The 22,689-nt window shown below is 41.3% G+C and overlaps 1 protein-coding gene across 1 annotated transcript in view; it reads right to left on the bottom strand.

Annotated features, from left to right (window-relative positions):
- Nucleotides 1–22,689, bottom strand: part of LOC149288013 (sorting nexin-9-like) — a 44,907-nt gene that overhangs the window by 12,336 nt on the left and 9,882 nt on the right. The window contains exons 2-8 of the mRNA XM_089492154.1: nucleotides 20,779–20,865; nucleotides 14,204–14,278; nucleotides 12,571–12,681; nucleotides 4,242–4,398; nucleotides 3,489–3,630; nucleotides 2,570–2,654; nucleotides 758–883 (exon numbers count right to left, since the gene is read on the bottom strand). Coding sequence (XP_089348280.1) covers nucleotides 758–883; nucleotides 2,570–2,654; nucleotides 3,489–3,630; nucleotides 4,242–4,398; nucleotides 12,571–12,681; nucleotides 14,204–14,278; nucleotides 20,779–20,865 — 783 coding nt within the window. The remainder of the gene's footprint in view (nucleotides 1–757; nucleotides 884–2,569; nucleotides 2,655–3,488; nucleotides 3,631–4,241; nucleotides 4,399–12,570; nucleotides 12,682–14,203; nucleotides 14,279–20,778; nucleotides 20,866–22,689) is intronic.

Raw genomic sequence — 22,689 nt, 5'->3', positions numbered from 1 at the left:
GGACATACGATAAAAAAAGGAAAGGCCTGGGAGATAAAATGACACAAATTGTTTCATATCAGGGTTTTGACAGGTATGGCTCCATGGCGTAGTAACTCACCAGAGGCCTCACTAACTGAGTTTGCCGAGAGTTAACAAGAGAGCTAGGATGAAAGGTGAGGTGTAATGTGTGTTAGTAATACTTTCACCATTACGTTACATACTTGACCACTCTGTACTGAATATCTAACTAAAAAGTCATTATGAACACATTAGGACACAAAGGCTTCAATTATTTTAAAAATGACTGCTTAACATATAAGGTATCCATATTGTGCTTACTTGAATAACTTGTACAAAGTTACTGTTCAGTACTGAATACGGAAAGCTTAAAATATTTATTTGGGCAATCAAAATTGAAAATAAAATATGTAGAAAGGAGACTGAACCACTAGGTCAATACAGAATAATAACCGCCATAGGCTATGAGTGAACAATAGGATAATGAGGAGGGGATAAAGATTCCTTATTTCAAAGTAGCTACCTCCAAAACAATGATGCTAGTTAATTAAAAAAAAAACAGGCTATAGGTGGCTTTAATTAACAAACGTAATGATGACAAAATCTGTAGAGGTGTTCACAGGCAACAGATGACAAGAGTAAACTAAATGACTGGTGATTCAGAGGAAACACAAGTTGGCATTGTATATGTGGACCATTACAGGTAGTATATATTATTTACATAATGCCATTGCTGTAGAATGTTCATTTTACTTACTGTTGTTGTTAGCTGGTACTCAATATAGCTTTTCAGCCCATACATTTTGGTGCCTTTACGAGGATCGGCTACAATGCAGTCAAAGGTATTGGTTGGGTAAACCCACATCGGGCCATAATCTCCAATCTGCGATCCATAATGGAAATGTATTATGGCATTATCAAGTGGCAAGTGAACAGTGTAGAACAGACAAGATTTTTGCATCTTAAACAGGCACTCCACCGATCATATGCACTTTAATGCATTTAGCCAATGCATGGGGGGGATTCTGCGTTTTTGTCCTTTTTCACATCTGTCATCTAAATGCCCTGATGGAAATGTGGTTTGCTCCTTTCTGACACTGATTGATAGATTTAAGAAGCCTGTTGTTGGCAACAAACATCATGGATCACGGAGGAAGAGGGCAGCTTTTACAGCAGGACTGAAACTTCTGTGTCAGAAGTGCTTTTTTCCCCCCCGGTTTTGAAAGAATGCATAATAAAGTACACACAGAGTCCTTTAACAGGCATTCTTCTATAGTAGGGGTGACAAGGAAATTAGACCGTCCCTTAATTTTTTTTAGATGGGGTTTTTAATATTTTTTTTGGTCTGTTTTTATAAGCACAAAAACAATTATTTTACCTAGTGTTATATAAAGGAGACTTGAAGTAATTGAGTGTTAAAGCGAAGTCTCTTGTCTGACTTGCAATTATCAGTTTGACAGAATAATGGCATTGCGTGGGTGCTTAGGAAGTTAAGATTTTTTTTTATAAAACATATAATATAACGACAATGAGTTTGATAGAAATTACACGGAGATATACGTGAGTTTTCATTCTAGAGAAGTGCCATACTTCTCTAGACATCCCAAAAGGTAAAGGAAAATGTATTATGTACCTTTTGTGCATATGTTACTTAACATAAAAGACAGAACACACCAGGGAGTGCAATTACCCGTTAAGATTCTTTGATTTCTATCTCATTTTGGCCATGGCCTAAACAGTTTGCATTATGTATGTGCTAACTGTGATGCCATATAATTTCCCCAGAGCAAACAAGAAGGTTTTGAACATGACTGAATCCATTTTGCATCATGTGTAGGACACAGATGGACATTGCCCACTGAGAATACAATCTGCCAAATCATGTCTGTAGTGTGCTCTAAAGACATAGCTAAACAACATGCTCAGACAAATGAGTAAGCCCATGTAACCATAGGTAAGGAATCAAAAAGTACCATTGCGTGTATGTCTCAGACATGTCCATATTGGTAGAAATGTATATTTATTTTGCTTGATGTTATTTGGGACACTTTATTACTGGGCCACTTGGTTGGGCTTTGTACTAAACCAGGGACCCCAACAGTCAAGCTTGTGATACTCCCCACAGAGACACAAGCTCACTTTATGTTGGAAGAACAGGATGAAATAAGACTTCTAATGTAACTAACATTACATTAAACTTAAAACCAAAGTGTCTTTATGAGATTAAGAAGCACAAAGCCTGTTGCCACCTATCCCTGAAAGACTGCCTACCCTATCCCAATACGATTCTAAGGAATAAGTGGGTTTAAGAACACTGATCCAACTAGACCACGTGGAATTTCATTGAAAAATAATAATGGTGTTGTATAAATTCATATGCTTCTATTGATGCCAAAGATGACCAATGTACATTTTATTATTGACAGGTCAAGAGCTTCATCCTGAGCCATGGTTCCTGCCTCAGATATGAGTATATGATATGAGTATAGTAACATAACAACTAAAGGTGCAAGAAACTATTTCCAAAGAAACATGAGAAAAGAACTCTGGGAAAAAACAAACAACTTACAATTATTGGAATTTTCTCTTTGGATTTTCCTAGCTGTTTCGCCATGAGATATTGATCAACCCCGGATTTTGCAAATCCTGGAAATCTATAGGGAAAATAAACATTTAAAGTAATAAACAGATACTTCTGTAATAAAAATCATATTATTTGCGATTATATATTATATACGAAAAGAGTTATCAAACTATAACAAAAGTAACCACTAACAAACCTTTTTTGATGGGCTACGCATTAACTTAAAGAGACACTCCAGCCACTACATACACATTAATATGTATGATAGCTGAGAGATACCCCTTTTGCAAATGCATGGGGGATTATGCAGAATCCCTCCATATGTATTTACCCCTCTCCCTTCCCACAGCTATCTTCCATACATGTGATATATTTACTGCTATCTAGCTCCAGCACTGGCTTGGTGAATGCTATTCGGACCCTTGTGTATAAGGGTCTGCAAAGAGATGCCATTGACTTCAAACTAAGTGTTTTGCTGCCACAGTGGCAAGAATCCTTGGATCTTGGAGGACTAGGGCAGCTGCAGCTTCTACCTCTGGAAACTATTTTTCTTTTTGGTAAATTGCATATTACAGTACTTGTACTCGAGTACTGTGACATGCATTCTTCTTTAGTGGGGCTGTCAGGGACAGTTACCCTTTTTTGTTATGAATCATTTTCTTATCACAGTAAACCTGCCTTCAGAACTTCTATTTGTGTTATAGCTGTGCCCACGTATTGTTATATTACTTAGATCACAGTTTTTCATGTAAAATAGTAATGTAACAAATTCCTATAGGATTTAGCAGTATGACGTCCTTATAAAATCACAGCATGTGTCCGCATGTGGCCAGTAGGTCTCTATTTGGGCAGCAGTGGTTGAACTCCTAAACAACATAGCAAATAAGTACAGAGATGTTGTTACTTGTTGAGGGGTATCTTCATGGATGTTTGTCTCCCAGGTCCACGCTGAGCTCCTCCCCCTGCCTCATGTCCCTCACCAAGGTAACCTGGAGGAGAGGACTTTTGGTCATCCCAGTCATCATCCCAGTCATCTTCATCCACAGCTGGGAAAAAAAAACCATCCAGAATAATTATTAGATTAGAATTTACATGTAAATTTATAGTCATACGTGCATATGTTCATGGCCCATAATGTTTCATATAAATATATAAGGTGCAGAAAAAGTGATAGGAAGCACAAACCCTATTCACTCTTTATTTGTATATATAAAATGTTAAATGTAGTTACTGAAACAAATCAATTTTAGATAAACCAGTCTCTCTTACTTGTGCAAGACTACAAAAAAATTTAAATATATTAATGAGATGTTTTCATGAAAAAAAGTTAGATTTTGTTTTCTCCTGGCTAAAGCATTTATCTGGTACATTATAAATAATAACTTTTGTATAGAAATTGTTTACAGAAGTTTAAGATGTAAGAAGCAATCATACAACCTTGTGTTTAATATCCATGTAGATAATGAATTCAATTTTACTTTGAGATTATTTTGTAGCTCTATGTAACACCTCCCCCACTTACCGTTCTTTTTACAGTGTCCCAAAAAAGGGAGACAATGTATTTTACATAAAAGTTTACAGTGTTTATTCTTCAAAAGACAGTGCCTCCCTCAAATTAACCATAATAAAGTCATTTGAACAGTCTTCTGGGTCTCACCTGGTCCTTGGTAGGCCTGTGGGTGTCCAAATGTAGAGGACTCCCAATTATTCGATGTGGCATTTTTTTGACTTGTACCCCAAGGGTCGCTTGCACTTTCTGTCGTGGGAGGTTTGGGTGCATTCCAGCTTGACCATGGATCATTTGCATTGTTTGCCTGAATCAAGAAAATAGTTGATCAGTCTCAGGTGGTTTATTTATCGAAGTTTATATTGCATATGGAACTCCGTGGTACGCCAGTACGCATCACACATTGGAAAAAAGCAGGGCACCAAAGCAGGAAGGAATGATAGAAGAATATCAAAGAGAAACACCTAAAACTATGATCAGGCCAACACCACGCAAAACAATAAATCACCAAAAAGCATATGCCAAAACATAGCTTTGGCTACTATAATTTAATCTTCCTTGTCCTATAATCATCAGATTGCATAATACTGTGATCCACTTATAAACATGGTAATTTTGCCTTCTAGATTCCCTCAACATATTTCAATGCAGATCACAAAACGAGAGGAATCTCTCAGTAACTAACCACTTAGTAAAGATCCCATTCAGTGTCCACAAATGACTCTAAGACTCAACATAACCAAAATAATAGGTTTGAATTCAAAGCAAATTTTTTTCCACCGGGCTGCATTACATTGCCATTCCTTTAAGGATAAAAACATATAATATTTACATTGTGGATACATTCCAGTTCCAAAATATTCTACATTCTCTCAACAAAGAAGTTCTAAATAATTTTTGTATGCATTCCGCTTTTATAGAAATGAAAAGAAAATGGAAATATATTTTAACATTTTCTGTGCTTCTGTGTCAAACATACCTTTACGAATTGACATGTTTACACTTTTTTTGCAACTTGAATCAGTATTTAACAGTAATGATAATACATTCGATTATATAATAAATATACATTACATTAAAAAGTAAAATTTTCTACTTTCCACATTACACACTCACACAAGAGACTTATTGAAAAAGCTGCACTTTGACGCATCAAGGACAAAATCCCTAAAGGCAAATTTCTAGTAAAAAGCTTTCAATGAGTAAGATTCAGAAAAGGACACCAATTTTGCTGTGAAAGGTTGTCTTACCACAGGATGGCAGACTACTCCAGAACTCTCAAGTTGCGGCATTTGACAAGAACCAAGGAGTCTATTTACTACGAAAAGGGGAGTTCCTTGACAGTATTATCAGGCAAACCCCAGTAAGGTACTCCAACACATATATCTATCTATATGTATATACAGATACGCACACACACAACATATGTAAAGTGTATATATGTACAGTATCTCACAAAAGTGAGAACACCCTCACATTTTTGTAAATATTTTATTATATATTTTCATCTTTTCACTGAAGAAATGACACTCTGCTACAAAGTAGTGAGTGTACAGCCTGTAGAACAGTGTAAATTTTCTGTCCCCTCAAATATAACTCAACACACAGCCATTAATGTCTAAACCTTGGCAAAACAAGTGAATACACCCCATAAGTGGAAATGTCTAAACTGGGCCCAATTAGCCATCTCCCCTCCCCAGTGTCATGTGACTCGTTAGTGTGTGAATGGGGAGCAGGTGTGTTGAATTTGGTGGTATCGCTCTCACACTCTCTCATACTGGTCACTAAAAGTCCAACATGGCAAAGAACTCTCTGAGGATCTGAAAAAAAGAATTGTTGCTCTACATAAAGATGGCCTAGGCTATAAGAAGATTGCCAAGACCCTGAAACTGAGCTGCATCACAGTGGGCAAGACCATACAGTGTTTTCACAGGACAGGTTCCACTCAGAAGAGGCCTCGCCATGATCGACCAAAGTAGTTGAGTGCGCGTGCTCCGCGTCATATCAAGAGGTTGCCTTTGGGAAATAGACGTATGAGTGCTGCCAGCATTGGTCCAGGGGTTGAAGGGGTGGGGGGGTCAGCCTGTCAGTGCTCAGACCATACGCCGTACACTGCATCAAATTGGTCTGCATGGCTGTTGTCCCAGAAGGAAGCCTCTTCTAAAGATGATGCACAAGAAAGCCCACAAACAGTTTGCTGAAGACAAGCAGACTAAGGACATGGATAACTGGAACCATGTCCTGTGATCCGATGAGACCAAGATAAACGTATTTGGTTCAGATGCTGTCAAGCGTGTGTGGCGGCAACCAGGTGAGGAGTACAAAGACAAGTGTGTCTTGCCTACAGTCAAGCATGGTGGTGGGAGTGTCATGGTCTGGGCCTGCATGAGTACTGCCGACTAAAACCTAAACCCTATTGAGGATCTGTGGGACATCCTCAAACTGAAGGTGGGGGAGGGCAAGGTCTCTAACATCCACCAGCTCCGTGATGTCGTCATGGAGGAGTGGAAAAGGACTGTGAAGCTCTGGTGAACTCCATGCCCAAGAGGGTAAAGGCAGTGCTGGAAAATATTGGTGGCCACACAATATTGAAACTTTGGGCCCAATTTGGACACTTCCACTTAGGGGTGTACTCACTTTTGTTGCCATGGTTTAGACATTACTGCCTGTGTGTTGAGTTATTTTGAGGGGACAGCAAATGTACACCGTTATACAGGATTTACACTCATTACTTTACATTCAGTGTTGTCACATGAAAAGATATAATAAAATATTTACACAAATGTGAGGGGTGTACTCACTTTTGTGAGATACTGTATATTTTATTTACAGGAAAAAATGGGGGTGCACCAATCCATCAGCATAAATAAAATAAATAATTCATTATTAAGTGTCTCTCAAATGCAAGAAACATTTGTGTATTAATAGCTTGTATTGATCTAAAATCCAGATTCAGAGGGTGCTTCCAGAACTTTGTACTAAACAGATATAAAATATTCAGATGATCACGGTTTACATAATCCAAAAACAAGTGCTTTGCCGACCTTTTGTAGTGGGAAAAAAAACAATGTTTGCAGTGCTGTATTCTTTGCAGGAGAGCTGTATGTGGCTCTGAGAGAAAATGCACAGTTTTTCTTTAACACAGTTTATATTTAATATAAGAAGGAATAAACCAGGTAAGATCACCTAACAAGCTCTAGGACAGGTTATGTATTTGGTTCAGTGTACTGTAGAAGCAGGAGTGATTAGAAGTGCTTCATGGTAGTAACAACAGAAATTTTGAAAGAGAATGAAAGCAAGATAGACTGCAATTGAAGATGCAAGAAACAAAGGAGGAAAGGCATATTTGGATACTGTCAGCCAGGCCCGGACTGGCCATCGGGCACACCGGGCGTTTGCCCGGTGGGCCGGGCCACGGCAGGGCCGCATTGACTTAGGGGCTGATGGAGCTGCAGCTCCAGGCCCCTACCCTACCTACGGCCGCATTAATGCAGGGCATAAGGGGCACCTGCCCCTTAAGCCCGCCGCAACTGCGACCGGGTCCGCCACTCTAAGGGGCCGGGAAGTCCCCACCAAGGCCGGCCTTACGGGTCTGCGGCCGCACAGGGTTTAAATTAAAACATCGGGGTTTTTTTAACTTTATTTAACATCCTCCATGTTAAATAAAGTTTTTTTAACTTTATTTAACATGGAGGATGTTAAATAAAGTTGAAAAAAACCCCCGATGTTTTAATTTAAACCCTGTGCGGCCGCAAACCCCTAAGGCCGGCCCTGGTGGGGGCTTCCCGGCCCCTTAGAGCAGGACCGGCCTTTGGGGTGTGCGACCGCACAGGGCGTCACACTCTAGGGGGCGGTCCGCACCGGGTGCCGCTCATCAGGGGGTGCCAACTTGCGGCACCCGGCACCCCTCCAGAGACGGACAGTAATGTCCGCCGCTGGAGGAGCAGGCTCGCAAGGGAGCGGTATCGGAGGTCTTTAACAGACCTCCGGTTCCCTTGAGTGATTTTAAGCCGGGTTCAACCCGGCTTAAAATCACTCAAGGGAGCCGGAGGTCTTTAGCTCCCTTGTGATCCGCGCGGCAACAGCTGCTGTGCGCCGGGGTTTGTTATTAGATCCCGGCGCACAACACTGAAGCCGCGCCCACCGCTGTCCGTGCCCTCTGACCCGGAAGAAGACAGAAGAACTGAAGAAGAGGAGCGAAGAGGAGGAAAAGGAGCTGTAAGGAGAAAAGAGGAAAGGTAGGAAAATATTCAGTGAGAGTGGATTAGTATATATGTGGGGATTGGTATATATGTGTGGATTGGTATATATATGTGTGGATTGGTATATATGTGTGTGGATTGGTATATATGTGTGTGGATTGGTATATGTGTGTGGATTGGTATATGTGTGTGGATTGGTATATGTGTGTGGATTGGTATATGTGTGTGGATTGGTATATGTGTGTGGATTGGTATATACGTGTGGATTGGTATATACGTGTGGATTGGTATATACGTGTGGATTGGTATATACGTGTGGATTGGTATATACGTGTGGATTGGTATATAGGTGTGGATTGGTATATAGGTGTGGATTGGTATATAGGTGTGGATTGGTATATATGTGTGGATTGGTAAGTGTGTGAGAGTGATGGGTGTTATGCTGTACCATTTCCAATGTCTTTTTCATGATCTAATTATGCTCTAAAAGTACATCATAACTCCCATCACTCTTTACTGTTCCATACAGTGGCAGAGCTGGGAGGCAGAGGCCTTGCACCCTCACCGCAGGACTCCTGAAAGGTAAGTGAACTTCAAAGAGGGAGAGGGTAGATAGTTAGGAGGGGGTAGATAGGGAGAAGGGCGTGAGACGGGGGAAAGGGGGTAGATAGGGGAGAAGGGAGTGAGAAGGGGTAGATAGGGCAATCATACTCCTATCATGCCAAGTCTGCGAGTACATCCTGGAATCTGGGTATGCCTGGGCATGATAGGAATGTGATTGCTGTTAACAATCATATATATATATACATATAATATTGTTTTTTAATTGTTTTGTCCTATTTTGGTGTGTTACTTACTTTAAATAAAAGGGTTTTTTTTATGGTGTGGGGAGGTCATATTCGGTTTCGGACAGGTAAATGCTGCATTTTCGGTTTCAGTCCAGAATTAGTTTCGGTGCATCCCTACTACTAAGCCAGACAATGAAGTGGTAGGCCTACACCACAACAATGTTTGGCGTAGTATATAGTGATTGGGGTTATGCTGCACTATTGTCAATGTCTGGCTCAATGTATAGTGATAGGGATTACACTGTACCACTGTCAATGTGTGCCTCAGTATATAGTGATAGGTGTTATGCTGTACCACCGTCATTGTCTGCCGCAGTATATAGTGGTAGGTGTTATGCTGTACCACCATCAATTTCTGCCTCAGTATATAGTGATAAGTATTATGCTGTACCACCGTCAATGTCTGCCTCAGTATATAATGATAACAGTGAGAAGAGGCAGAGGTGGTAGATAGTGATACAGGGGGATAGATAGTGAGAAAGGGGAGTTTTGTTACAAGTTTTTATTCCTTTCTTTTTTTGGGATGGGGGGGCACCAGAGGAGTAGTCCGCACAGGGCGCCAGAACACCTAAGGCCGGCTCTGCCTTAGAGTGGCGGACCCGGTTGCAGTTGCGGCGGGCTTAAGGGGCTCTGCCTTAATGCGGCCATATAGGCCCAGTCAGTCCGGTTCTGACTGGGCCTATTTTAAGGTAGGAGCCTGGAGCTGCAGCTCCATCAGCCCCTAAGTCAATCCTGCCCTGCCACAGGCGCGGTCGCAGTTGCTGCTTGCTCTGGCAACAAGGTAAATAGGGTGAGGGAAAGGGCTGCAGTGAGAAGGGGCAGAGGGGGGTTAGGTAGTGAGAAAGGGGGAGAGGGGATAGATAGAGGCGGTACATATTGAGAAGTGGGGAAGGGGGTTACATAGTGAAAAGGGGGAACATAGTGAGAAGGGGCAGATAAGATGATGAGAGGGGGTAGTGTGAATGCGTATGAGAATGAATGAATAAATGTGTGGATGAATTGTGTGAATGCGTATGACAATTAATGAATTCATGTGTGGATGAATTGCTTGAATGATTTGTGAGACTGCATTAATGAATGTGTTAATGATTTGTGTGAATGATTAAATGCAAAGATGGTACATGAAGGGTGGGCTTTAACAATAAATAAATAAATAAATATGGGCTGCTCAGGCTTAAATGCCCGGGCCTATTTTTTGTCCCAGTCCGGGCCTGCTGTCAGCAAAAATAAAGATAATAATGGAATGCAAAAAAAATGCGAGTGCCAGGAAAGGAAGTTTCAGAGGTAGAACAGGAATAGGCACTGAGATTAACTTTTCAGAATACTTAAGTAGGAAGTGGTGAGGAAGTAACTAAAGCAGAAGTTCGATACAATTCAGAAAAGTAAAACAAAATGTCAGTAAGACAGGATATCATTCAACAGAACAGTACTCTGGGCATCAGTGATGTATCCCAACCTAGGCCAACGGCTACGGTGGCAAGCATGGGGGGGCAGGCCCCTGGGTATGACCCTTGGTTTATCAAGCAGCCTGATGTCCTGCCGCACATTTAGCCATTTACATGACAGATCATTGATTTCCCCAACAGCTCTATTTCAGCTATGGAGGATGTCCCAGCTCAGCAAAGTCTCCATAGACTCCATTAAATTGTATTTATTGTACTTGAGAAGCTGACTGCGGATGCTAAGGTGACTGGGGGTACTGCCTTAGGTCGGGCCTAGGGCAGCACCACAGATAAATAAATCACTCCTGGGTGTAGCTTGGACAGAAGCTATAATTAAGAGAGACAATCAATTATTATAAATCATTTAAGTTCTCCTTAGTGACACACTCCACCATCATATGCACCTTAATATATGATAACTGTCTTCTTTTTCCATTTTGGCATGCAAAGGCATAGAAGGATTGCTGAGTTTCCCCACCAATCAGTTATTTGCCTTCCATAAAATACATTCCATAATAAGTATCTCCTGTTCAGCTGTACTCATGCACAAATATTCACCGCCAGCCAGCTTAAGTGAGATGTCAAGGTGGGTCTAATGAGATCCCCAAAGTTCATCCACACAATGGCCTTCCTTTGCTTCTAGCAGCCAAAAATGTCCAGAATCATGGAGGGGTGGCATGTCAGAACTCTGGAGCTACAGCATCTTCAGTAGGCGTTTCTCATTTTGTTTTGCTGGTATAAAAACGCATATTACCTACCAAGTACCTTAATATGCTTTTGTCATTGGTCAAGCTGTTTTGAGAAAGAGACTGCACCTTTAAATGGTATTTGATTTTATATATTAGGAGTGTAGTAGGCAGACCAAGTCTAGTTTCTGCTAGTCTCACTAGTGATTTAGAGGTTAACAACAGTAAAGCATTAGAATTAGAAAAAGTAATGTATATTATGTCTAGTTACTTAACATTTCATGGATTCCCTGTGAGATTTGTTCACATATATTGCCTACTACAGGAAAGTACCTGTAGTAGCTATTGTGTACAGGGCTTGCTGTAATGGCTGTGAAATCTGCACATTTGGTTTTCAGAGATTAAATACACAATCACAGTTGACTGCTCAATGGTTTGACAAGCCTGTAAAACGGCAGGATCAATAACATTATGCTAAAACGTCAGAACCTATGCTTCGTTACTTTTTCCATTACATGCTGCTTTGTTGAAAACACAACTCATTAGGAAACTCACATTTTGGCAGGTTATAAAAATTAAGTAGAAAATAAGGGGAAAAGTCTTTTGATGGCCCCCAAACCTACTAAATGACGTTTAACTCTTCATACTAAAAAAGTGGAAAAGACTGATGTAAACCTGCATCAGTGAAGCATGTTACCTGAAATAATGTAGATATGCTTTAATGATAAACACTACTGCTCGGGCTCCTTGTTTTTGAAAGAAAGGCAAATTTTGTCCATTAAAATAACATGAAATGAATTAGAAATACAGTGTAGCCATTGTTCATGATATTTGTAGCTGGAAACGGGTGACTTTTAATGCAATATCTTCACAGGCGTACAGAGGCCCTTTATCAGCAACCATAACTGTGTGTTCCAATGGTATGTTGTGTTAGCTAATCGAAGTTTAAGAGGCATTAGAGGTCATTAGAAAATCCTTTATGTTAGCACAGCTAGAAATGTCCTTGTTTTCCGTGAAAACAGATAAGTGACTCCAAACTTTTAAACAGTAGTGTAGTTAAAGTAGAGTTTCTGTGATCTGCACACAGGGGTCCACAGTATTTATTAAATTTCTCCAAAAAAAAAAAGCAAACGCACGTATCAATTCATCAAAAAGGGAAAATTATCAGTGTATTGTATTCTTATACTTTTAAAGCAGACAAGTTTATATAGACACATGCACAAAGTACAATTATCAAAACTTAAGCATGAACTATGAGTACAATTCCTACAGACCACAAGATAAAAGTGACTTTCACGTACCGGTTCACTGTTGTTGGTTATGGCATTTGCATTGTTAGATGTTATTGAAGAGAGCGAGTCAAAAAAAGCTAGATCTGCAGCTGTATTTCCAGAGGCTCCATCAGATGTAAACTGTTTATGAAAAACAGGAGATTATTTCAATTTATTTTCAGACCAATGCCAGAATTTGTTTTTTTACAAAACCATCAAATCCATTGACGTCTTCAGTGGTGCATTCTCACCTAGGCTGAGTAGGCCTAGGCCAGCAGGTCTAGGGGGAGGTAGCCCCTGTGCCGCAAAATGCAGACCGGTTTCCCCAGGGCCACTTCGCCATGGGATGTTTGGGGAGATCAGCAATCTCCCTCGTAACCAGAACAGTCTCCACAGCGACCTTACTCCGCATCACACATGTAGCGTACCGGGATATAACGTCATATGCCAGCGCTTAGAGTTGTAGAGCGCGGCCACAGGAATAAGTAGTAGGATCAAGCCTAGAGAGGCAGACATGCAATAAACATGTCTAGGCATCTTTTTGTTAAGTTTCAGTTATTTTTTAGTCTCTTCCACAAAACCACATTCCATTATACATTAAAATGTAATACATAACATATTGGGGGTTTCATATAATCACATCATCTTCCTGCCCATGTTCTGCTAACTGTACACCATATTCTTTCCCACTAAAGGCTCTCTGGGGCTAGCCCTTGCTTCTATGCAGAGCCTCTGCTCATAAGAGTGAGAGCTCCAGGTATGCTAATGGTATGGTCCAATCAGCAAGAACATACCAAAGGTGTCTATGAATAAGACCACTTTTCAAACTTTGTACCAGAAACACTTTTTATACAGAATATCATTTCTTGAAGATACTTGTTGCTTTATACGGTAAATATTTAATAAAGCTTTTTCTCCGACCCTTAATGCAATGCATTTATCCACACAACATGCAAGAAGTATAACAGTTTCCCTGTGCTGTAACATGGACTACTGCGAGGGAGACAAATAGAAATTATTTTTTGTTTGTTAATGTGCATCATTTTATAGCTTATTTTCCAATGACTCAACTTTCCATTGTTAATGCTTGATTATTCAGTGATTTTTAGAAAGAAAATACATCATTGAGTATACAATTTAGACAGATAATTTTCTGTGACTAATTTTAAGTTTTCTGTCATTAATTTCAAATACTGATTTACTGTAAGAAAAGGAAATATTTCTAAAAGTCTTCAAATACTAAACACAAAAGGCCATAATTCCCATAATGTTATCAGGAAAGACTGATGTACAGCTTGAAGGACAGAAAACACAGAGGTGACGTAACAAACGTGTAGACTGCAAAGTACAAGAGGGAAGTATATGTCAAAGGAAGAGAGATGTTAGGACAAGAGGTCATAATCTAAACCTAGAGGCTTAGATTCAATGTAAGGAAGTTTGGCAGATAAGTGGAACATCCTCCCATCAGAACTGGTAGAGATTAATACAGTGTGGGAAATTAAACATACACAGGATAGTCGTAGGGCTATTCTTAATAAAACACAAGATCAAGGAACAAAAAAGGTTTGCGGTTTTTCGAACAAGACAAAAGGCAGATTAGATAGTCTGAATGGTTCCCGTCTGTTTCTAGCTTTTATCTTAAACCGTTACTCTGTTCTCTCACCTCAATATAATCTACAGGGACAAGCCCTCTTTCACCTTGAAGGTTCTTTGCCTCTATCCATCCGCCACCTACATCCTGCAAGAGAAAACGGTAATATCACAATTACAATTTTGAAGAGTTGAAAATCTCCTTCAATACCAAAGCTACTGCCAAAATTAAAGCATTAAAAGAGACATCTAGTCAAATTAACTGATTGTACCCTAAACCCTGTCTTGCTCATCAGTATGTTCATCTTGGCTGGTACGCATGTACAAAACATCAATGAATGTTCAACTTGCAACCTTGTGACTTGAGCAGCAGCAATCTCTATGAGTGTATAAATGATGTCACATAATCTAAAATTAGATAACAGGTATATGACCTAATGGTGACTAAACATATTCAATCAGAGGAAACACATGACATGTATACTCTGATAAAAGGTCAGGACAGGTAGTTTTGAGGGAAGTCTTTACAATAAAACTAACAAGGGACACACCCAGTGTCGGTGAAAGTACTTGAGTCACATTATAATATTTCTAGTACTTGACATTTGAGCTTTGTGATACGTGTGTGTAACTAAGGGTTGCATAAACTGCTGAAAGAGAGACAGAAATCACGAATAAGTCACTTAAAACCTTGAACATGTCATACTTCAAGAACCTGTGTTATAGGGCCCATAATAAAACGTTCACTTATAACATTAAACATTCCATATTTCAAGACCCTGTGTTATAGAGCCCATAACATAACACATAAGTGCAACTCAAAAGTGCATAATTCAGTAACTCATTTATTTTTATAAAAACGGCTAATTTAATTGAATAAAATAAATTTTACATATGATACATATCAGGTGTAATTTTTTTTTTAACCCCTTTTAATGAATTTATACGTTTTGGCGAGTTAGAAGTCTTGTCTGATACTATGCCCCATTTCCCTAATTTTTGTTTGTGAGAAAGCATGTGTATTTTACTATGGTAGGTGACTGCACTTTCAGACAAAGTAGAGCAGTGGGCATTATTAAGAAATGGACATATTTGTGGAATGGAAGCTGCTTTTCAGTAAATACTGCAAATAGAGGAAAGGTCGACTCTTCAGACAGTACTAATCCACTAACGTAGTATTTCACAATTACACTATATGGACAAAAGTATTGAGACACCTGACCATTACACCAACAGGGACTTTTATTACATTGTATTCTTAATATATAGACATTTATACATAGTTTCTAACCCCCCTCCTTTGCAGCTATAACAGATTCCACTCTTCTGGGAAGGCCCTACACAAGATCTTGGAGTGTTTCTGTGGGCAGTGGTGTCGGCACGGGGGGACCAGAGGAGGCCAAGGCCGACCACTACAACATGCTGTGCCCCTCCGTGTGCCCCCGCAATTGAAACACCATCTTTTTTTGTCCAGCCAACGTGAGGAAGCACTAATAGACACAGAGGAGAGAGAAGGGTGCCTATTCGTCGCTCACGAATAAGTTTTCAGCAACCGATCGGCGCCCCTTCCTCTCCTCCGCGAGGCCTCTGCCTTCAGTGACTTGGCATTTCATGCTGAGCGCCAGAATATGACCTGCACCACAGCAGAGCAGGGAGACAGAGGCGCTCCCACCGCAGGACTTCTACAAGGTAAGTGAACTACAAAGCGGGAGAGGGTACATAGTGAGAAGGGGGGAGAGTGAGAGGGTAGATAGTGAGAAGAGGGGGAGAGTGAGAGGGTAGATGGTGAGAAGGGGGAGAGGGTAGATAGTGAGAAGGGGGAGAGAGAGGGTAGAAAGTGAGAAGGGGAGATGGGGTAGATAGTGAGAAAGGAGGGTACTACTATATACTAAATTAAACTATATTGAAATAAAGAGTGAAAAGTGAGTGAGAGGATGAATTAATGTGTGGATGAATTGTGTGAATGAGTGAAATAATTAATGAATTTGTGAGAATGCATTAATGAATATGAGTAAATAATGTATGTGAATTAGTGAAAGTGAGTGACTGTAAAAGTGTTTGTGGGTATCATAGATATATAATAGATTTGTGCAAAGCCAAAAGCAGGGTGTTTATGGGACAAAGATGGCACAGGTAGCGTGTTTATGGAGTAAAGATGGCACAGGGCGGGCTGTTTGGGGACAAAGATGGCAAATCCTATGCGTGCAATTTGGTTGCTGGTCAGGTTCTATGTTGGCAATGTGGATGGCAGGGCTGGCTTTGGGGTGTGCAACCTGATGATTTACGCCTATGATTTAGGGGGTTTTAATATACCTTTAATGTTGAGGGTTTTTTTTAATGTGAATTCCAACTGATCTATACCTGCTGGGTTTGTGTGTTATTCTGTTGGTCCATATCTGCTATGCTATGCTTCCATTCATTATTTATGTATACCTGCAAATACAGGGTTTGTATGTCTTATTCAGTTGATCAATACCTGCATTACTGTTTCCATGTGTTGTATATTTGATCTATACCCTCAGTGCTCAGTTGGCATGTGATTTCCAGTTGATCTATACCTGCAATGCTGGGTTTGCTTGTTCTGTTGATCATATATAACTGCAATGCTATTTGTCCATACATTATTTATGTATACCTGCTAATAGAGTTTTCATGTTTTATTCACGTTTTATGTGTTATTTGATCTATACCTGAATTACAGGGAGTAAGTAAAAGAGGTGTGGTCTAGTGAACAAGGGGACAAAGGGACTCTTGGGATGATTACGGGGGAGAGGACCTCTCAATGTCACGGTAGGGTCAGAAAGAGAGTAGACTGCACTGACTCTCAGTCTTCCCCTATGTCACCGCCGCGGGTCCCGTCGCTGGCGGACGGAGGTCCGTCCGCAGCTCGCGGAGACCCGATACTATAACCCCGGTTTCCGGGGGCTGCGGGCACGGATACACGAGGTGCCGGTTGTTCCCGCCGGCAGTCTATCCCTTGACCGCCGGTACTGGAGAAGGATTGCAAGTTGGCTCAGGAGTTCTCAGGGAGTTACACTTACCTCCCCTCCGGTCATCACTCCTCAAGGGGCACTGCTGTGCGGCGAGGCAGGTCCCGGGGAATTGATGGACGGCTGGAGGCACGGCCATGACGTCAGTTGGAGGTGGGGCTTGAGAGTTGTGCCAGATTTAAAAGCCAGTCTGTGCTACTCTCAGGCACCCTGTTGTGGTCTATTCTCGTGTTCCTGTGAATTGCTGTGAATTTATCAGTGTTTTTGACCCTTGCATTTCCTGACTACTCTTTGCCTTACGATTCTATACCTCTGCCCGTGATTCCTGTGTACCGACCCGGTTTATCTGACTACCTCCTCGTGTTTTGAACCTCGGCTTGTCTGACTACCTGCTTCGTTACCGACCTGGCTGCCCTGACCATTCTTCTGGAATTAACCCCTTCTGTTCTGATCCGCTGGTATACAGCATATTGCTGTTTCACCTTGCAAAGTACTCAGTGCAAACCTACACAGAGGCTTCCTCACTGTTGGGATCATCTAAATCCTGGATTATCGCTGTTGAGGGCCCCTCTCTCTTCAGTGGTTTTCCGGGCAGAATAACTTCTGCGGTGAGTGCCTCAAGTGTAGCAGATGCGACACCCTAATCTACGGTCAGTGTGGAAAATATTTTTTTGTGTGTGTGTGGTAGCGGAGGGAGTGATTGCATGCTAGGGAGCGTGGAGCGGGGCCCAAGGAAATGCTTTCCTGGGGTCCAATTTTTTTCAATATAAAATATATTGGCAGCAGGGGGTATTAATGTATATTGGCAGCGGGGTCTAATATGTATTGGCCCGAATATAGGTCGCACTTTCCCCCCCACTTTAAGTCTTTATGTGCGGCCTATATTCGGAGTCTAGCGCCGGGCAGGCAGTGGGGTTAGGATACAGATCCCCGCAGCGGTGCAGGGGACCCGTATCCTACTCTCGGATACGCTCAGACAGCCTCCCCTGCCAGCACTTCCCACGGGGGGAGTGCCCGCACGGGAGATTGTCTAAGCGCATCGCGCAGACGTTCACCGGCTGCGGCGATGCGTGTAAACAGCCTCCGCTGCCGGCACGTCTGCACGATGTGCTTTAACAATCTCCCTTGCCAGGAATTCCCACTGGGGGGGTCTCGGCAAGGGAGATTTTAAAGCACATCTTGCAGACGTGCCGGCAGCGGAGGTTGTTTATGCTCGTATCGCCGCTGCCGGTGAACGTCTGCACGAACAATCTTCCTTGCCGGTACTTCCCACAGCGGAAGTGCCGGCACCGGAAGTTGAATACGTGTTATGCGTAGATGTCCCCCGTCAGCCCCCGTTGAGTCTGCACCGGTAAATCTGGTGGGGGGGACATCTTGGGGACAGAGTGGCAGCATATCTCGGGGGGGAGGTAGAGTGGCAGCATATCTCGAGGGGGGTAGAGTGGCAGCATATCTCGGGGGGGTAGAGTGGCAGCATATCTCGGGGGGGATAGAGTGGCAGCATATCTCGGGGGTAGAGTGGCAGCATATCTCGGGGGGGTAGAGTGGCAGCATATCTCGGGGGGGGTAGAGTGGCAGCATATCTTGGGGGGGTAGAGTGGCAGCATATCTCGGAGGGGGATAGAGTGGCAGCATATCTCGGAGGGGGATAGAGTGGCAGCATATCTTGGGGGGGCACATCTTCGGGACCGAGTGGCAGCATATCTTGGGGGGGGCAGAAACTTTTTTCTTTAAAAAAGCACCTAACTTTTAGGGTGCGGCCTATATTCGCGTGCGGCCTATATCCGAGCCGATACGGTATATTGTCAGCAGGGGCTAATAATATATATCAGCAGCAGGGGCTATTATTAATATATATTGGCAGTAGGATCTAATTGTTATACATATATTGGCAGCAGGGTCTTATATTATATATTGGCAGCAGGGTCTAATAATATATATTGGCAGCAAGGGCTATTATTAAATAATGAAAACTAACTGCCATTTCAGCTGTTATTTGGAAATTATATTTTAATCAAAGTCTTAAGTCTACATATTATGTAGTTAAAAATGCATGTCTAACGCATTGAGAGAGAGAGAGTGTGTGTGTATATGTAGCGTTTTATAATTACCCCCCCTACTTTGGTCCCTGTCCCCCCATGTGCCCCCCCAAATATGAAAGCTGGAGATGCCACTGTCTGTGGGAATTTCTGCCCATTCATCTAGTAGAGCATTTGCGAGGTCAGGCCCTGATGATGGACGAGAAGGCCTGGCTCATAATACTCTGTTACTGCGGGCTAGTCAAGTTCATCCAACCATGTCTTTATGGACCTTGATTAATGCCGAAGCATTAAGATTTCCCTTCATTGGAAGTAAGGGGTCTTACCCCAGAAAACCAGCCCCATAATATTATCCCTCATCTACCAAACTTTACAGTTGGCACAATGCAGTCAGGCAGGTAATGTTCTCCTGGCATCTGTCAAACCCAGACTCTCCCATCAGACTGCCAAACAGAGAAGCGTGATTCGTCACTCCACATGACAAGTTTACACTGCTCCAAAGTCCAGCGGAGGAGTGCTATACACCACTGGATCCGACGCTTGGCATTCTACTTGGTGATGTGAGGCTTGCATTCAGCTGCCCAGCCATGGAAACCATTCCATAAAGCTCCTGCTGCACAGTTTTTGCGCCAGTGGATGTTGGGAACTCTTCACCTATGGAATCAGCGGAGCGTTGGTGACTTTTACGCACATGCGCCTCTGTGACTTTACGCGGTCTACTGCTTTGTAGCCGAGTTGCTGCTGCCGCTTCTTAATGCTTCAATTTTCCAATAATACCACTTACAGTTGACTGAGGAATATCTAGCAGGAATGAAGTTTCATGAACTGACTTATTGCAAAGGTAGAATCCATTCCCAGTACTACACTTGAATTTACTGAGCTCTTCAGAACGGCCCATTTTTTTCACAAATGTTTGTAAATGCAGACTGCATGGCTGGGTGCTTGATTTTATACACCTGTGGCAATTGGTTGAACACCTGAATTCAATAATAAGTGTGTCCCAATACTGTTGTCCATATAGTGTATTACACAGGTTTATTTACAAGCTACCATTGTGCTTTATGTAGAAATTTAGCCTTTTTTTTTTTTTATATATATATACACATGCCAGTAAGTCACTTATGATGAACTTTTTAATTGGCTGATTTACCTGGATTGCAATTTACTTATCTTAATTATTTTTTTTCACCAAAAATGTTTACATTCCCTTTTGCAGAATAGGTGAACTGGAAACAGGGCATGAGGCCTAACAACACATAAGTATTTAAATATATCTAATATTGCCCATATATATACCCTGGCACTTGACAATAACCTGCCCACTTTTTAAGTTGTTCCTGCACTGCTGGATGTAGTTGGTGGAAGTCTCATTCTAAGTGTCACTTCTCGGGCTATAAATTGATGTACATTCCTACTACTCTGTTTTCACTCTTCCTAAAGAAACCTACTTCACTTCCCTTATCTCTTCCGTCTCATAACCCTAAACGTCTTGCATTCCATTCAAAGGAACATATTGGTTTTCTGCCCTGTCGAGTAAACTTTTCCATAGGCATAAAGAGATTATATATATTAGCATGCATATAAATCAACAAGGCCTGTTCCTATAGCCATTTGCCCACCTTGTTGGTTATTGTTAAAATGTCCCCTTCTTTGACTGTCAGCTCATTATTTCCTGGTTCAGCAACAAAATCATACAAAACTCTAGCCTAAAAGTAAGAAAGAGATAAAAGCACGTTAGGCACACAATGAATTATTAACATCAGCCATGTTGAAAAAGCTTGACTCAAAACAATTAACCCACACCATCAAAGCAGTCCACGTACTTGAAAACTTCTCACTGTATCATATGTAGTAACATACAAAACAGTGTAAGCTAAATAATTTACCTTCCTTTTAAACTAAAGTCTTGGTAAACCTATATTAATATTGAAATGCTTTATTCTTGTGAAATCTTGCAAAAGACTAAGTAAAAACTAACCATATTTTGAAGATAAAGTAAAAAATGCTATATAGTTTTTAGTTTGTAAATAACAAAGAAAATAAAGAAAATAAACAATACAACACAAGTTACACTCTTCAAAATTCTAATTACACAGTCAGTATCTCACATTTAAAAAGACTTAATAGAATAAGCATGGCAACAAGAAATTGCTTCCTTGCTCCTAGGGTTTGGCAAAGGAGCTCTTAACGCCAACACCGCTGACAACCCCCCAGACCGGGCATACCATGCTGTCTCATTTCCAGAATGCTGGGTCTGAGCTGTATGATGTAATTTCCCAGCACTCAGATGGAAGCAGCGTGTGAGGAGAGCAAGGGAGCGGAAGAGCTGTCCTCAAAAGTTTGCATACCCTTGAAGAATTGGTTAGTTATGTACTTTTTTTAAAGAAAACATGAGTGAGCTGGCAAAACTGATTTCTCTAAGTTCTAAACAGAATGGCACAATCATAAAACAAGACATGGCAACAAAGAAAAGTCTGCATACCCTTAGTTCTTAATACTGTGTATTGCCCCTTTAGCATCAATGACAGCATGCAGTCTAATGTACTAGTTGTCTATGAGCCCAAATTCTTGCCAGGTGGTATAGCTGCCCATTCATCATGGCAAAATGCATCTAGGTCATGTAAACTTTTTGGTCGGCTTGCATGAACCACATATTTGAGATCTCACCAGAGTGACTCAATGATATTATGGTCAGGAGACTGTGCTGGCCCCTCTAGAACCTTCACCTTTTTCTGCTGTCACCTCTGGAGGGTCAACTTGGCCTTGTGCTTAGGGTCATTGTCATGCTGGAAAGTCCAAAAGCGTCCCAAACGCAGCTTTTCTGCGGAAGAATGCAAATTGTCTTCCAGTATTTTCTTATAACATGCTGCATTCATCTTGTCATGAATTTTCTCAAGATTCCCATTTCCTTTAGATTCCCATTTCCAAGATTCACACATTCCCAAAACATCAGTGAGCTACCACCATGCTTCAAACTGGTGATGGTAATCTTTTCGCTATACGCCTTGTTGACCCCTCTCCAAACATACAGTGGATATAAAAAGTCTACACACCCCTGTTAAAATTCCAGGTTCTTTTGATGTTAAAGAATGAGACAAAGATAAATCATGGCAGAACTTTTTCCACCTTTAATGTGAACAATTCAATTGCAAAACAAACTGAAATCTTTGAGGGGAAAAAAAACCCAACTCACAATAACCTGGTTGCATAGGTGTTTTTTCCCCCTCAAAGATTTCAGTTTGTTTTGCAATTGAATGACCATAAAGCTCTATTTTGGTCTCGTCACTCAAAATTGCAGTGTGGCAGAAGCTGTGAGGCATGTCAAGGTGTTGTCCTGCATATTGTAACAGGGCTTTTTTGTGGCATTGTAGCAGTAAAGGCTTCTTTCTGGCAACTCGACCATGAAGCTCATTTTTGTTCAAGTATCATCATATTGTGATCCTTGAAACAACCACACTGTCTTTTTACCAGAGAAGCCTGTATTTCTCCTGAGGTTACCTGTAGGTTTTTTCTTTGTTTCCTGAACAATT

Source organism: Sceloporus occidentalis, unplaced genomic scaffold, assembly GCF_023333645.1.
Source record: "Sceloporus occidentalis isolate IW3139 unplaced genomic scaffold, rSceOcc1.0.p SCAF_54, whole genome shotgun sequence".
In the NCBI taxonomy this organism is placed as follows: Eukaryota; Metazoa; Chordata; class Lepidosauria; order Squamata; family Phrynosomatidae; genus Sceloporus; species Sceloporus occidentalis.
This window is presented reverse-complemented; position numbering and strand designations above follow the sequence as displayed.